Source organism: Trifolium pratense, linkage group LG2, assembly GCF_020283565.1.
Source record: "Trifolium pratense cultivar HEN17-A07 linkage group LG2, ARS_RC_1.1, whole genome shotgun sequence".
NCBI lineage: Eukaryota > Viridiplantae > Streptophyta > Magnoliopsida > Fabales > Fabaceae > Trifolium > Trifolium pratense.
The window spans coordinates 45970866-45986859 of record NC_060060.1 but is presented as its reverse complement, the minus strand read 5'-3'; the positions used below and the strand labels follow the sequence as shown (position 1 = coordinate 45986859).

Below are 15994 nucleotides of genomic sequence, written 5' to 3'. Positions count from 1 at the left end.
CATCGAGTCGCTCTGCAGCCATATTGAATTGATACTCTTGTATCAATTAATCAAAGTATTATTTGGATTTAAATACACTTTCTCTCACTAAAATATGTTTTCTCTGCCTTCTCTCTAGAGTTTCAACCGTTGTCTACCTCCCTAAATCCAAAGCTACCTCCCTCTCTCAAGATGTAACTTCCATGGCTGGTGGTGTGTGGTGTTCTCCACTTCACACCACCATGTTACCCATCTTTCCGACGAGCTCTCTCACTCCTCTATACTAAACCTCCTTCTCTTTCGTTTTCCGGTGAGCTATCGTTGCCTGCTGGTCCTCTCCGCGTCAGAGTTGTTGTTGTTGCGGATCTGAGCTTGGTAGGTTCGGATCTTGGTGTTGGTGTCCGATGGTCTGGTTTTTGGCAGCTGTTTTCCGGCGGGTGTGGTGGTTCGGCGCGGATTCGGAGGTTTTGTGTTGTCTTAGTGCGGTGGTGATGAGTTTCGTCTGAGTGGAGATGGTGGCTGGAGGTCCTTGGTTGAGGTGGTGGTCTTGCTGTTCTTACTATCCGGTGGTGGTTTTTGATTTTGGTGGTGGAGGTGGTTGTTTACCCGGCGGTCACTTCGTTGCTCCAGTTGATTGATGGTGAAGTCTTTTGTGGTGGTGGTTCGCGTTTTGCTGGTGGTGGTGGTGACGGGTATGCTGTTGTTTTTCGTGGTGGTGGCGATTGGTCTGCTGAAATTTTTCGTGGTGGTGGCAACGTGTCTGGTGGTGGCTTGGTGGTTTTGTTTTGGTGTGGTGGTATTTGGAGCATGTTGTGACGAGCGACTTTCTTCTGTTGCTCTTGGTTTGCCGGCGTTTTTCTGTTCGCCGGCGTTTATGGTGATCCAACTTTTGCCGGCGGTTTTGAAGGTGCTCGCGACGGATCTATGAGTGTGGTGGTTGTGACGGTTCTATGTGTTGGTGTAAGCCCTAGAGGCCAATTATTTATAATTGCATAATAAATGTATTGAATAATTTACTTATTAAATAAAGGCTTTTCTTTATTATGTTTATGTGTTAAATAATAATAGAGTCCCTAGAATAGCAAGTTCATTGTATGGAACGTTAAGTATGACTTAATCGTGAGATTCCATTAAATATAAGAACACTATTCTTAAACATATCCATAGTCAAGCTTTATTGTGAAATGGGATAACGTTAAAGCATAAAGACTATTATGTTGGTAGACTGATGATCATATCTCACTGATCATGGATAATGAGTTATCAAGTCTTCACATAGATATAAACGTTAAGGGTAACTTTATATCGGATTGACCCACCATGAGAATACTACATAGAGTGTTATGAAATGTCATAAGTTTTCTCATAGTGATAAAAGGTGTATTCCACCCTTCGACCTGAAACCACTATGTACCCTAGATGCAGGAGTGTAATACCTTGTTGCCATTCAAACGTTATCCGTAACTGGATAATTATAAAGTTGGTTGATGGGTATCCCACGAATCATGCTGAGGGACATGAGTGACCTAGATGGAATTTGTCCCTCCTACATAACGGGAGATATGTCTATGGGCCCAATATTGAACTAGACAAGGATGACATACTATGCCTTGTGTTCAATATAGACATGAGGACAAAAGGGTAATTGTGCACAAGATATTTATCACGGAAAGGTTAGTCAGATCACGTGACATTCTTGTGACTTGGGTAACAGTGATGTGTTGCTAGATACCGCTCACTGTTTATAATATTACGATTAATATTATTGCCAACGTCATAAGAACCTACAGGGCCACACACATAAGGACAGTTAAGAAGGGAAAAAATAAGTAAGACTTATTGTGGGGGTGCAGTTAGTGAAAAACGGTTATTGGGCTTGAGAAGCCCAATTTCGTGTAAACTAAAGACTTCATAAGAAACTCTATAAATAGAGCCTTATGAAGTTCAGTAGTCACATTTTTGAAACCCTAACTGAGTTTAGAAAAATTCTGAATTTCTCAAAACCCTAAACCGCACAAAATTCCCTCAGCCTTCATCCAAGAACAGCTAGCACTGTGAGATCGAAGGTTCCTGTTCGTGTGGACTAAGTGGAGGTGCTGCAAGTGCGGTGCTTGTGATCAAGAAAGGCGACCACAAATTTGTTCTTCAAAGGTAATATTCTAGACCTGATCATGCTCATTCACAAGAATCAATTGATGGGAAATTTTAATTTTAAAATTCCGCTGCGTTTATAAAAGTGTTTTATGAAACGATTTCCCAACACTATGTTGGGATGGCGGTGGCTGCGTCAGATCAGTGAAGGGGTGGTGTGGCGGCGGCTGCGACGGCCCTGAGTTGGAGGTGTTGCAAGGGTGTGGTGGCGAGGGGTAAAAGTAGAGGTGTTGGTTTTGGAGCCGCCGGTGGGAGGTTGATGTTGTGTGTGACTGGTTTTCCTCGATACGGGATTCTCTGACCGCTTACAAATCTGTTGAGATTTGCAGGACTCGATTTTGAGTCTCTAAGGGTTTCTAAATTTGCTGAGATTTGCAGGACTCGATTTTGAGTCTCTGAGGATTTCTAAATCAGCTGAGATTTGCAGGTTTCTTGCATCGGTGTTGACTTGCGCTGGAGACTTAACTGCCCAGGTTTTCATTATGTCGTTGCCCCGTTAATTTTTGCCCCCCAAAGTTGCTTTTTTTTATTCTGATGGGCCGATCACTTTTGATTTGGGATCGGGAGTTAGAGTCTTAGTGCATCCTTTTAGGTCGGGATGATGGTCCTCTTTGTTGGTCTAGTGTTTGTGTTGTGTGCTTTGGGTGGTTTGGTGACTGTGGGGTGTGTACTAGGTAGTGTCCGTCTTTTAGCTTTCTCATTGGTGTTCCGCTTATATACGATGCCTCTGTTTTTGTAATTCAGTTTATCTCGACCTCTGTTCGTCTTGTGCAGAGACCGGTTATTATTAATAATATTTTTTCGTTTCAAAAAATGAACCCTTAGATTTTTTTTAATTTTTTATTTTTGGATACAACGAACCCTTAGATTTGAACACCTCTAGTTGCCATTATATATTTGTCAATCGATCTATCAATTTAAACTATATACTCCTTACGGCCTTAATTATAAGCAAATTCTACTTTTTAGATTCATTTGAATGCCAACGTATCTAGACTTACTTAAGGCCAAATACATTGGTTTTCCAATGAATCTAAAAAGTATAATTTGCTTATAATTAAGGCCGGAGGGAGTATATTTTTCAAACGGGTCAATCTTAGTCTGTAGTTTGTTAGTTAATATATATTTTGTCATTCTTTGTTTGGAATTGAACTAGATACCTCTATCACCTTTTTTTTTGTCAAGTGGTCTAGTGGCTAAAAAATCCACCTTAAAAGTGAATAAGTTGAGTGTCCCGGATTCGAGTTTGGGCTCCTGCACATACAATGCGATATTCCTACCAACTGAGTTAAGCTCACGGGGACAGAACTCTATCACCTTTTAACTATTAGCTAAAAAAATACTCAACTTTAACTATATATTTAAATGTGATAAAAATTGGCACATCATTAAAATTTAAGGTAAGTTAGTCAATTTATATATTTCTATCTATTTTTTTTATCTCTTTTTATTTTTAAACTTATCTTTGTATTCACTCTCTTTTTTGAAATATCTTTTAACAAATTTATTTTTTTTCATTTTCCTATTTCCTCTCTCTTTTTTGAAATATCTTCTAACAACTTTATTTTCTTCTTTCTCTTCCGTATTTCGTCCCCCCTATTTTCTCTTCTCTTTGGTGATCAATTTTTTCTCCTAGCATTTCACTTTCTCACTCTTCCCTTCCCTACTCCCTTAGGCCAATTTATTTTTTCGACCATACTCATCATTTCCAGTCTATCACTAATCTTATTTCTCCTGTATTCAATGTCATCTACACAAAATTATTATTATTATTATTATTATTAGATTTTTAAGATAAATTAAGATTAAATTAGTATTTTATTCTTCAAAATAGAAAGAGACGTACAATTAGATTAAAATAGTGATTGTAACATATAGTATGGTAGATAATATTTTATGAAAGTGTAAAGATAGAAGTTACATTTCAATAATTTTTGTTTATCATAAAAATATTTTAAATATTTTGATTCTATATTTTTTATTTTTTTTACTTAGATTCTATAGTATCTATCTTAATATAATAATCTATATTATATTTGCAATATTTAGTAGAGAATAAATATATTGCTATTTTTTGTGTAAAATGATTACTCTAGTTGTCAGCTAGACACAGACTCATACACTCACTTTAAGTGTAAAGTGGAAATTCTGAGATTCGAATCTCAACCCCTTCAATAGATTTTCTGGTAGCTACCAATTAAGATACATTTATGTGGAAAAGAAAGTTCTTTCTTAATTGTATGAATAAATAAGACTGATATTTTGTTGTATCTTTCTCTTGACAAACTATATACTGATCAATAGTTTCATGAATCTAACTCTTAATCCCACATCGGAAGTCATGAAGTACCACATTACCGGGTTGATTACTAAAAAGAGGAATGTGAGACACATAATCCATACACAAGACAAACGTTTGTGACTGTCTGACTAATGCATAAAATTAGAGAATTTTATGTACTTTATTATAAGAGGCATACATACAAACGGTCGTTGTAGGAAATAAAAATAAAAAAAATAAAAAAAAAAAAAAAAAAAAAAAAAAAAAAACATAAGACTAACTCAAAGAACTAATCAAAAGAGCATGTTTGTAGTACCCCAAGTGCATGTTAAATTTTCCTTTGAAAACATAGTTATAAATGAAGAACAAAAAAACTGTTGTATAATGTTACAATTGAATCAATGTTACCAATTGCACCACTATAGCAACTATTTGACAATACTTTTGTTCTAAATAGCATATTCCAAATTCCGCTACACTGATTTTGAGTATCATAAAATTACAATAACATTCTTCATGAGAGACATCTTGCAAATGTCAAATAACCCGTGTGACCTCTAGCTTCACCAGAAGGTCTAGCCATAACAGAAGAATTAGGATAGCTAAGCAAATTAGCTCCATCTGAACATTGTCGCCTCTTACAAGGAAGCGAACCATTAGAGCCATTACCATTAATTTCCTTGCTTTCCGTTTTCCCTTCTCGAACTTCGTATGTCCTTAGGAGTACCTCAAAAGTCCTTATATCTTTGACATAAGAACACATTTACAAAGAAATTTTGTCAGTGCTTAACTAAATTACCACTAGTTACATAAACACTACGACAGAGCAAAAAGATAAGAAACATATAGAAGAAGATTGGGAAATACCGGTGAAGTTGGATTGCATTGTTTCACATGATCGTTGTACTTGTTCAATACAAGGGGAGAAAGAGCAAAGCGTGCCATCATGTCTTAACATTTTTGCAGCTGAAGGAATAGCTAGCCAAGGCTGTGGTAGATCCAAAAATACTGCATCAGCCAAGCCAGCAAATTCTTCGGGAAAACCCTCACCTTGAATGTCCCTCACTCCCACAGTTACTAAGCTGCTTAGACCAATCCTCTCAAAATCATCCCTACATGGTGGAAAACAAGTATTAATATATGTTATTCCTAGACATTTGCCACATCAAGCTTATCGCCACACGCATATACATACAAACAAAAAGATGGTATCCACCAAGTTGGGTAGAAGTAAATAAACTTGCACTTAAGCATTGCCACTCTGAACAATAGGGTATTAGTTCCCCAAAAATATTACTAACAAATTCTAGAACAAGAGAACAAAATATAACACAATAAAGGCCGGATACCAAGTTTTCAAAAAAAAATAAATATAACACAATACGAAGCCATGGAATTAACAGTGCCATCAAAGGCAGATTGCGGAAAATCCGCCGTGACAAACAGAACTGAGGCAAATAGAAAACGCCGCATAGCAGTCGAAACAAGTCAATATAAAATATAGGACACTGTATACAAATAAGATAGGGAACAGAGGCAGAGCATAGCACATATATTGAAAGGCTTCCGTATTATTGTAGATATAGAGTAATATTCATCGACTCTTCAATTTTTCTATTATGAGAATAGGTTATGTTTGCCACACATGTAGACTCTTCAGTTTTATTCTTTAAAGAAAAACCTAAGATTCTATTTTTTCCGCTATTGTCGATACATCAGCTAGATAGCATTAAATAGAGGAGGCTATTGCCCGAATAGTAAACCTAAAACCTAGGGTAGCATCGCAGTTTTCATAGCAGATTCATTAAAATCCGTTATGCTATAGCACAACTGTCGCCGCTATTTGACAACACTGGTAAATAGCAAATACGGTATTGGCTAAAGAAAAAAACATCATCAGAGAAAGGAAAGTGCAGTATTACCTAGCTGATTCAGCCCTTTGCTCATGGAAATCAAATGTATAAACATGTCCTGTAGGAGCAACAGCCCTAGCAAGGGAAGTACTTAAAGACCCACTTCCAGTTCCAGATTCAAGAACAACGCAACCAGGAACAATCTCCAAGTACATAACAACAAAACTAATATCCGCAATATATAGAATCTGCGTCCTGTGGCTTAAAACTAAAGTCCATAATTCAGGCGTAGGAGCTAACAAATAAACAAATCCACCCTTATTGCTGAATACTTTGGACCCAAATGACTTTCCTATCCAATCTGCATGCTTAAAAACACCGAACCGATTCTGCAAAACTGATCCCTCAGATACTGTTACAGCCTTCATGTTGTCATGCCTTTCATAAACAATTACCAAATCGCCGTTACTAATTGATCGATTAAATGATAACTTTCTTGTAGTATCAATACTCAACATTTTCAAATCTTTCAGTTCAATATGAACAAGTATCTGCAATACAAAAACATTGAAAACCATCAAACATGTGTAATAACTAGAAGCTGATTTTTGAAGATCCAAAGTGTGCTTGGATCTACGCGATGACAAATTAATTTTGTATGAATTGATTCTATAACTTGTTTTTGACTAAAAGTGAGTTGAACAATAAATTTGATAAAAACCAACTCTAGAATCAAAAGCTTGAAATTCTAGCTTCAAGTTATTATCAATTCTAAAGGGAAAAAGAGAAACCAACCATGGCAAAAATTGTGAAACCAAAAAACTGTACCAAAAAATATGTAAAATCGATTTGCCGATTAAATCATATCCAAGTAAATTATATGACTATCCATGGCAATACTTGTTGCAGCAGCACAACTACTTTCATGTTGTACTCCAATTTGAAACTAAAAAACTGTGATTAGCAACTGAATCATAACACATAAATCTTATGCGGAATGGGACTTGCAGGAAACCAAATACAAAAGGTTTTTTCTAATTTACCCTTATAATTTGGGAATATTTACCCATCAACCAATAAGAACAAGAACAAGCAATATACAGGTGAAATAAAAGTTGGTTACAAGTTAGTTGTGGCTAGCGCACGTAAATTTACTTATGTGGCTTATTTTAATTGGTTGTTGGACAAATACCCCAAATTATCAAGGGGGTAGAGTAGGCCTCACCTGAGTTGCAAAGCAAAACAGAGATGGAGGGAACTGATGAGTACGATATCAGTAGGAAAAAAAGGATTGGCGGCGATAGATGTTTGTATTGTATCTACCTTGACCTAGAAACTTCCCTCCGTCAAAACAATGGCTAAACCCTAATCTAAAGATATCAGATGGCCAAGAAAAATATAATAAAATATTTGCGAGGGGCAAGTAGGGGAAAAAAGAGGGCAATAAAAGAGATCTAAAATTGAGCACATTTGTGAGTAGGGCAAAGAAAAAGAGAGCTCAAATTTACTTACTAAGAATTGATGAACACGAACAGAGGCGGAACAGATGGAGGAGATGGTGCAAGAAGAACGAGGCAGTTTTGTGAGTCTTTTGAGAATGAGAACCTTATACTACATACATGAATTGTAACAGGAAATAAGTATTAGGAATTAAGTAGTTTATTTTAAATAATTTATTCTATGTCATTTTATATTTTTATCCTCTAGGGTTGTATTTAAAGGCATTGTGCCTCACTTTGAGAATCAATCAATATTCAACAAATTATCTTCTCCTCTAAAAACTCTCTCATTCAATATTATGCTTTGCATAACTTCTCTTTGGTACCGGATTCTATTCTACATCATTGGAATCCCTACTCTTGAGACTTGATTCTACCGGCTTGTCCCTGGAATCTATTTACCCGTTACATGAATGGGTTATAAGTTATGTACTAATTACCACATACAAAGAAATATCAATAATCTACTATTCACTGCTGTGGTGGAAGGAAAAAACTATGCATTTAATAAATTATAGCACATTGATTCTTTCAAACTTACAGTTAATTCAAGATGCACAAGTGGGAAAGAAAATGAAAACAAAAAAAAAAAACAAACCTTGAAAGGTTTCTCTTGCGGCCGACGACGAACTCCGACTGTGATTAGCGGCCGGTCAGTTGATTTCAAAGCAGCAGCGGTAGGCGGTTCTGAAATAAAACAGAAAGTGTTAAATATATATATGGGCTTTAATGGATTGGTTTCATAAAGATTGTGGATTGGGCTTAGTATTTTTTCGAACGAAACTTTCTCTTCCCATGCGTTTTTTTTTTTATCCTCTTGAAATTCAAATTTTACTCATGCATAAAAAGTTCGGAAAATATTTTCCGAATTTTTTTTAATGTAAAACGTTATTTTCAATGGAAACATTATTTTTGGAAGTTCAGAAAAAAAATTGCCATTTATTTTTAAATTAATTTTTTTATTTTAAAAAAAAATTATGTTTTTTTTTTCCTTTTAAATTGTAAAATGTCATAAAAGTAATTGTTAGTAACAAAAGTCAACGTCGAATTTATTTTTTTTTTAGCAAAAAAGTCAACATGGACTGGCAAATATAAAAAATGGGATAAATTTGAGGGGCCAAAATCGAGCGATTAAAATTTAAGGGCTCAAAATCAAACAGTTATAAAATTTTGGATGACGGGTGGAAACATTTTTCCTCTTTTGGAGCTTTATTGAAAAATAAGAAATATGAAAAAGCTCGTCACGTTATTTGGTTGGCCACCACTTGGTGTATATGGCGTGCGCGTAACAATGTGGTTTTTAGACGAGAGGCTATTAATTAGAAAGCCTTAGAAGACAAGATTATTTATATTTCATGGTTTTGGTTTATAGGTAAAATAGCTAGGAAGTCTTCTTGTGTTTTTTCATATTGGTGTAAGGATCCATTAAATTGCATTATTAGCATGTAATGGTTGCTATAAGAATTGTAAGGGTTGAGTAACCCTTGAACTCCTTATAATTCAATTTTTGCTTATAAAAAAAAACAGTTATAAAATTTAAAAGTTAAAATAAAGTAACTATGAAACTTCGAGGATTAAAACGGTTTGATTTTTTAATTTTTGTGAAGGTGAGGAGTAGGTGTACAAGGAACAAAGACATTGACTGCGAAGAGCATATGAATTTATTACTAGTACTACAACTAGTTAATTTGTTTCATTTGACATTTCTGTCATCTCTTTACATTGACGTCATTGCACAATAATAATAACAAAACGCATATGGTAAAGAAACAAAGAGAAAATGGAATGCAAATTTTTCTTTAGATTTTCTTGGCTCTCATTCATTTCTTTATTTGGCTTGGGTTAGGCACAACAAACAAACAAGTATCCTAAGTTTGAGAACCACGATAGATATTGTGGCATGCCTACGTAGGCAAACAACAAACATTTTAAGGTTCATTCACGTGTCGGTAACTGCTACAATTGACTGGGAATAGCCGGTTGCAAAAAACTCACCTCTTCTCAACTCACGATTTCATTGGTCCACGTATGGACATCTATAGGTGCATGTGCTCCTTTTTTATCGACATACTCTCTAGTCTCTTCTAAAGTGACAAAAGGCGTTGATTCGAAGTGATCAGAATGGGTGGTTGGCGTCGAGCAGAGGACTATTGAGGTTGAAATTGGTGAGAAGTATTTGTAAATATTTTGATGTTTAAGTCAATATGCATGAGAATGTGAAATGAAAAATTTTATAATGTGAATTGCGCACATCCCTTAGTCCTTCTTGAATTGGTGTTTATACAAGCCCTAGAGAGGAGGTGTTGGTCATTGATTTAGGAGATGAATATGAATGACGCTCCATCAATGATTAAAATTGTGGCATTAAGGTATTTATTGTCGCAGAAGCGTTATGAATCTATAAGGATTCGAGGTTGATCGTTGCGGCTTTGAGTGTGGAGGCTTCATGAATGGCCCTTATGTTGCTCTGTCTTTGGTATTTTTGGATCCAGGTGGGAGTGGCCAACATAGGCCTTGGCCCGGTCTAGAATAAGTGTAAAGTAAAAATTAAAGATTAATCGAACATTGACAAACTATGCAACTGTGCGGCCATATCCAATAACTTATTGCATGAATCCATTTTTTTGTCACCCAGTTACCTTGCTAGGGTAGCCATCTAAGAGCCAATTATGATTGAATTCTATAATGTATATTTTTAAAGCACATGTTAGCATTATCTTTTTAATCATAGATATAGATGTTAACATTTGTCTTTAAAAAAATTAGAATGAAAAATCATGAACCAAGAGTCCTCCTTACCTTCACATCTATTGTCGGGGTCATCGCTTTTTAATTCGTTGAAATTAATGTGGATATATCACATAACTTTCGCCAAATTAGAGAGTCAATATAAAAGAGAATGTTTAAAATAAAATGTTTCTGGTATTTTTTTAATATATTTTCATGGAAATGCTAATGACGTTGATGACAGTTAATTATATGATGTTTTTAGTAGTAATCTAGGGTAGTTTTAATAGCAATTGAACACCAAAAGCAAGCAAATACCTGGAAAAATGAAGTTACTTGGCCCAAAAGCAAGAAAAGAAGAAAAAGCATAAAAAATGGCAAAAACGTCAAAAAATCCACGCACCATCGTAGCCACGATGAGATCTAGCGTGGTATGATGGAGGCGGTGAAGAAAAATAGAAAATCCTGATTAAATCTTTCATTGTGCCACGATATGACCCATCGTAGCCACGATGAAGATAAATTGAACGTCATCGTGGCCATGATGGATACAATGGGTGCGCAGAAAAAACTCAAATTCAGCTTTAAAATTATAAATAGAGCCCTCTCCTTTCACAATTATTCATTTAGAAATATTTAGAGTTATTCAATATTCACTCTAAAGTTATGAGAACTCTAAAGAGGAGTCAAGGAGGGCCAAAGAACTCTAAGGCCAATAAGATTCTTTTCTTTTATTGTTTTTGTAATTTATTTTTCCTAGGTTAGGTCGAGTAGATGAACTTCCATATGAATGTTTGAGACATGTAATTATGGTTCGAGAAAGTTTATATTCGATTGTTATTGAGTTATTTTCTATAATTGTCTTATTTTAATTCTTCATTCTTAATATTGATCACATTAGTGAATGAACCTATAGGACATTAACGTAGTTAAATTCTGCAATGAATAGGTTAATCAAGCTGACGTAAAGAACTTGTTAAATACTGAACTTCTAAAGGTTAGGATGTAATCTACGAGGCTGTACCCGTTAAAGGTAATGATATGAGATAACGAAGGTTAAACCTATCGAAGCATTGATTAGTCCTAAGTCAGGTTGCAATAGAAATAGTAATACTAGACTTATTTTAATGGAAATTAATCTGGTAGACTATAACTAGTAATGAAGAAAAGTATAACGCTAGTTACCAAGCAGGAGTAAGTGAGGGATTTGAAACACTTAATCACCCTTTGTGTCTACTCGCACACCTTTTTATCTTAATTGCTCTTTACTTTCTTGTCTTTTACTTTATTGTTATTTAATTTTATTGAACCAAACTCTTTCAAACGAACAAAGCAAATGCAAAACATTTTTACTTTCTAGATTCCTAAGCGAAACTAGTAATTTTGGCACAATCCCTATGGAGAACGATAACTTATCACTTTATTACTTGGTTGTAATTTTGTGCACTTGCAGAGCCATCATCATACGTCTCTAATTATCTCTTTAAGGATCTTAAATAATACAGTAAATTTTTATAAAAATATGTGAAGTTAATGTATTAAAAATGATAATATTTTTTTGGCTTAAATGCAGTTTTGCCCCCCCCCCCCCCCTGTTTTGATTAAATCGGAATTTTACCCCTCCTGTTTTAAAACGCGGACTTTTACCCCCCCCCCCCCTGTTTTATAATTTTTTGGATTTTGCCCCCCCTAAAATTCTGCTTTCAAGTCACAACTTCAAAGCTCCGCACACAACCCAATTTGGATCAATAATTCACCAAACGGATATCAAAATGACCGTAATCGAGTTATCTTTCCACAGAATCAAACTCCACTAAATTTGGAGTTACAATGAGAGATTAATTACAGTTTTAGTGAAGGTCTGTCCAATTACTAATTTTGCAGAAATCTACTTATGACCTTTAAATTCAACATCGTCTACCAAAAACATCGTAACTCCAAATTTGACGAAATTTAAATGACAACAAGGGTAATTTAGTTAGCTTTCCTGAAATGTAAATACTATTGAAAAATGAGCTACAAGGTGAGAGACATGACAAAAATACCAATAGTAGTTCCATACATTAATTGATTTGGACAGACCTTCACTAAAATGATAATTAATCTCTCTCTGTAACTCCAAATTTTGTGGAGTTTGATTATGTGGAAAACTAACTCGATTTCGGTCATTTTGGTACCAGTTTGGTGAATTATGGATCCAAATGGAATTATGTGCGAAGTTTTGAAGTTGTGACTCAAAAGCAGATTTTGTGCAGAATATTTGGGGGACATACGTTCACTAAAACGGTAATTAATCTCTCTTTATAACTCCAAATTTAGTGGGGTTTGATTCTGTGAAAATATAACTCGATTACGGTCATTTTGATATCCGTTTGGTGAATTATTGATTCAAATTGAGTTGTGTGCGAAACTTTGAAGTTGTGACTCGAAAGCAGATTTTGTGCAGAATTTTGGGGGACATACCTTCACTAAAACGGTAATTAATCTCTCTTTGTAACTCCAAATTTAGTGGGGTTTGATTCTGTGGAAAGATAACTCGATTACGGTCATTTCGATATCTGTTTGGTGAATTATTGATTCAAATTGAGTTGTGTGCGAAACTTTGTAGTTGTGACTTGAAAGCAGAATTTTAGGGGGGGCAAAATCCAAAAAATTATAAAACAGGGGGTAAAAGTCCGCGTTTTAAAACAGGGGGTAAAATTCCGATTTAATCAAAATAGAGGGGCAAAACTGCATTTAAGCCTATTTTTTTTTAATAAATAATTTCTTTAAATTAAATTTTTAAAGAATCTTTCACAAACACATCTTAGCAAAATCCATAATTTTATGTCCCGTGAAATTAACTCGATTGACAGGACATTGCATTATATATGTAAGATGTCGAAATTCGAACCTCGATCATTCCACTTATCTACTAGTAAAATTTCTAACCACTAAACTACTTAATTAAAAAAATCATAATATTATGCGTACAAGTTGTGTACATTATTGTGTCATTCAAGTATTTTCTTCATGTTTCGTGTGTCAACATGATTCAGATGGATTTAGCTTAATAATTGTCGCACAAAAATTGGATTGAGCTTAATAATGTAGAGAGAAATCAAGAATAGTTTTAAGAATACAATGGCGTGTATGGATACACTTTTTGAGTTGCTTGATAACTGTCGCGTCAGATGATAGATGCATTAATTCTGGCTCAGGCTCACTCACGAGTAGTACAAAAACATGCCAGTTACTACACGCGCGCGCGTATGCATAATATAACTGACTCACTTCTAAGCTGTTTCCAAGCTTTTATCCAATTTGATTCTGCTATTTCGCAGTTCAAAAGTGCTTTTCAATTTAAAGCCCTGTCCCTCCTCTCGTCAAGGTGTTCATGGGACCCAAATGAAGATACTGTACATGAATAATTGTATTGTGACATTTTAACATCGTAATCTCTCTTGTTTCAAAAAAAAAACATAGTAATCTCTCCTATATGCATAGGCAGGTTTTAATCGGATTCGAGCTTAAAATCATCAAATTGATAAAAATTGTAATAATTAATTTTGGCCTAATTTTGATCGTTTATATTTTCGATTTGTTCGGGTATTGGGTCATGTAGATGGCGGGTAGAACAAGTTAGTTATTACAGGTTAGATTGAAATTTTATTTACATCTAAAACTTTATTATTCAATAATTCATAATTCTCAAATAGTTTAATATCTCGTACACAATGCAACAAATGATAGAACTAAATAATTTACTTAAAAATCATTTTACTTGTGTTTGTTTAAAGCTTAAACAAACACACCCTATATATAAATCAAAATCCTCTCTATTTGTTTATCTCCTTATTTTTTATCATTATTATAATTTTGAAAATATAAATGTAATGATATATTATTTAGTTGGTCCAAATATTTAACATATATTTTAAAACTTATTAAAGTTATAGTAATAAAGAAGAAAAATAGAGAGAATAAATTATGGAGAGAATCCTACTGAGTAACTTATTATATACACTAAACAAATGCAACCAAAATATTGAGCTCAATTGGTTAATGAATTTTCTCTATGATGAATCATTCGAGAAAATTTGAATTCGATTCTTGATTCGAATAATTTTTTGTCAAATTTTACTTACTTTATAGCCGAATTATGGATTATCAGACATCTTTCTCAAAAATTAGAGTTATATATATATATATAGGGTTATGTTAACTTGTGCCCTAAGAACACAGATTAAGCTACCTAAAAATAGAGTTTTATATATATATATATATATATATGGGGGCTGCTAACTTAGACCCAGTTGGGTGTAAGTTAGCAAGGTGCACCTTTTCAGTTGGACAAAAATACCCATTTTTTTAATTTTTGAAAGAATAGAGCAACAGGGGCATTTCTGTAATTTACCCAACAGTACACGCGCCCCCACCTTCTTTTCCCACCCCCCAGGACACGTGGCAGCGTGTGATTGCACAAAATCCGCGCGCGTGCATCACACGCGCCGACAGACGCGCGTGGTGGAAGGATGACGCGGAGAGAGAAAGCTTTTTGAAAAGGCAGGCCACGTGTCGCTGTCTGATTGGCTGCGTTAATTTTTTTCCATTTAATACTTTAAACTCGATTATTTCGTCGTAAATTAATTTTTTATTTTTTATTTTTTATACCAAAATTCATAATTTTTTTTTCTCTACAAATAGAGACTTGGTTCGTTTGATTTGGACACAGAAAAAAAAACCAATTTTTCACTACCTTAATCTCATTTTTCACTACCTTACATCAACTCACTGAAACCATTCTACCAGAAAAATGGTTTCAGAGTACAAATCTCTGAAACCATTCTACAAGCTAAATGGTTTCAGAAGCAAATAACTAATAATCAACTTACTGAAACCATTCTACCAGCAAAATGGTTTCAGATTACAACTCTCTGAAACCATTGTACCAGATAAATGGTTTCAGAAGCAAACACAATTAATAAATTACTCACTGAAACCATTCTACCAGTAAAATGGTTTCAGAATACAACTATGTGCAACCATTCTACAAGCTAAATGGTTTCAGAAGCAAATAACTAATAATCAACTTACTGAAACCATTCTACCAGCAAAATGGTTTCAGATTACAACTCTCTGAAACCATTGTACCAGATAAATGGTTTCAGAAGCAAACACAATTAATAAATTACTCATTGAAACCATTCTACCAGTAAAATGGTTTCAGAATACAACTATGTGCAACCATTCTACCAGTAAAATGGTTTCAGAAGCAAACATTAGTTTTTAATTACCGTTTTATCTCATTTAATTAACTAAAAATAGTTTCAGGTCTCCAAAAATTTCATAAAATATACCAAAAGTTCCAGAATATTATCTACTATTTTCCTGGTATAATGGTTTCAGTGAGTTGGTTGAGTGGTGCGTGTTAAATTACAACACACAAGTAACGTATTTAGTAGACAAAAAATGAGATTAAGGTAGTAAAAAATTGCGTTTTTTTTTCGGTGTCCAAATCAAAC

At 34.5% G+C, this 15994-nt stretch overlaps 1 protein-coding gene across 2 annotated transcripts; it reads right to left on the bottom strand.

Moving 5' to 3' along the window:
• Positions 1–4701: 4701 nt before the first annotated feature.
• Positions 4702–8470, bottom strand: LOC123908371 (tRNA (adenine(58)-N(1))-methyltransferase catalytic subunit trmt61a-like). 2 transcript variants are annotated; one of them, XM_045958994.1, is made up of 5 exons: positions 8362–8451; positions 7777–7875; positions 6334–6815; positions 5279–5523; positions 4702–5155 (listed from the first exon to the last, which is right to left on the bottom strand). In XM_045958994.1, exons 3-5 carry the CDS (start codon positions 6780–6782, stop codon positions 4926–4928), a joined length of 924 nt encoding a protein of 307 aa, XP_045814950.1. In that variant the 5' UTR covers positions 6783–6815; positions 7777–7875; positions 8362–8451; the 3' UTR covers positions 4702–4925. The 2 variants fall into 2 exon arrangements, with proteins under 2 accessions (XP_045814950.1, XP_045814949.1); XM_045958993.1 differs by lacking the exon at positions 7777–7875 and having other exon boundaries at positions 8362–8470.
• Positions 8471–15994: the final 7524 nt, after the last annotated feature.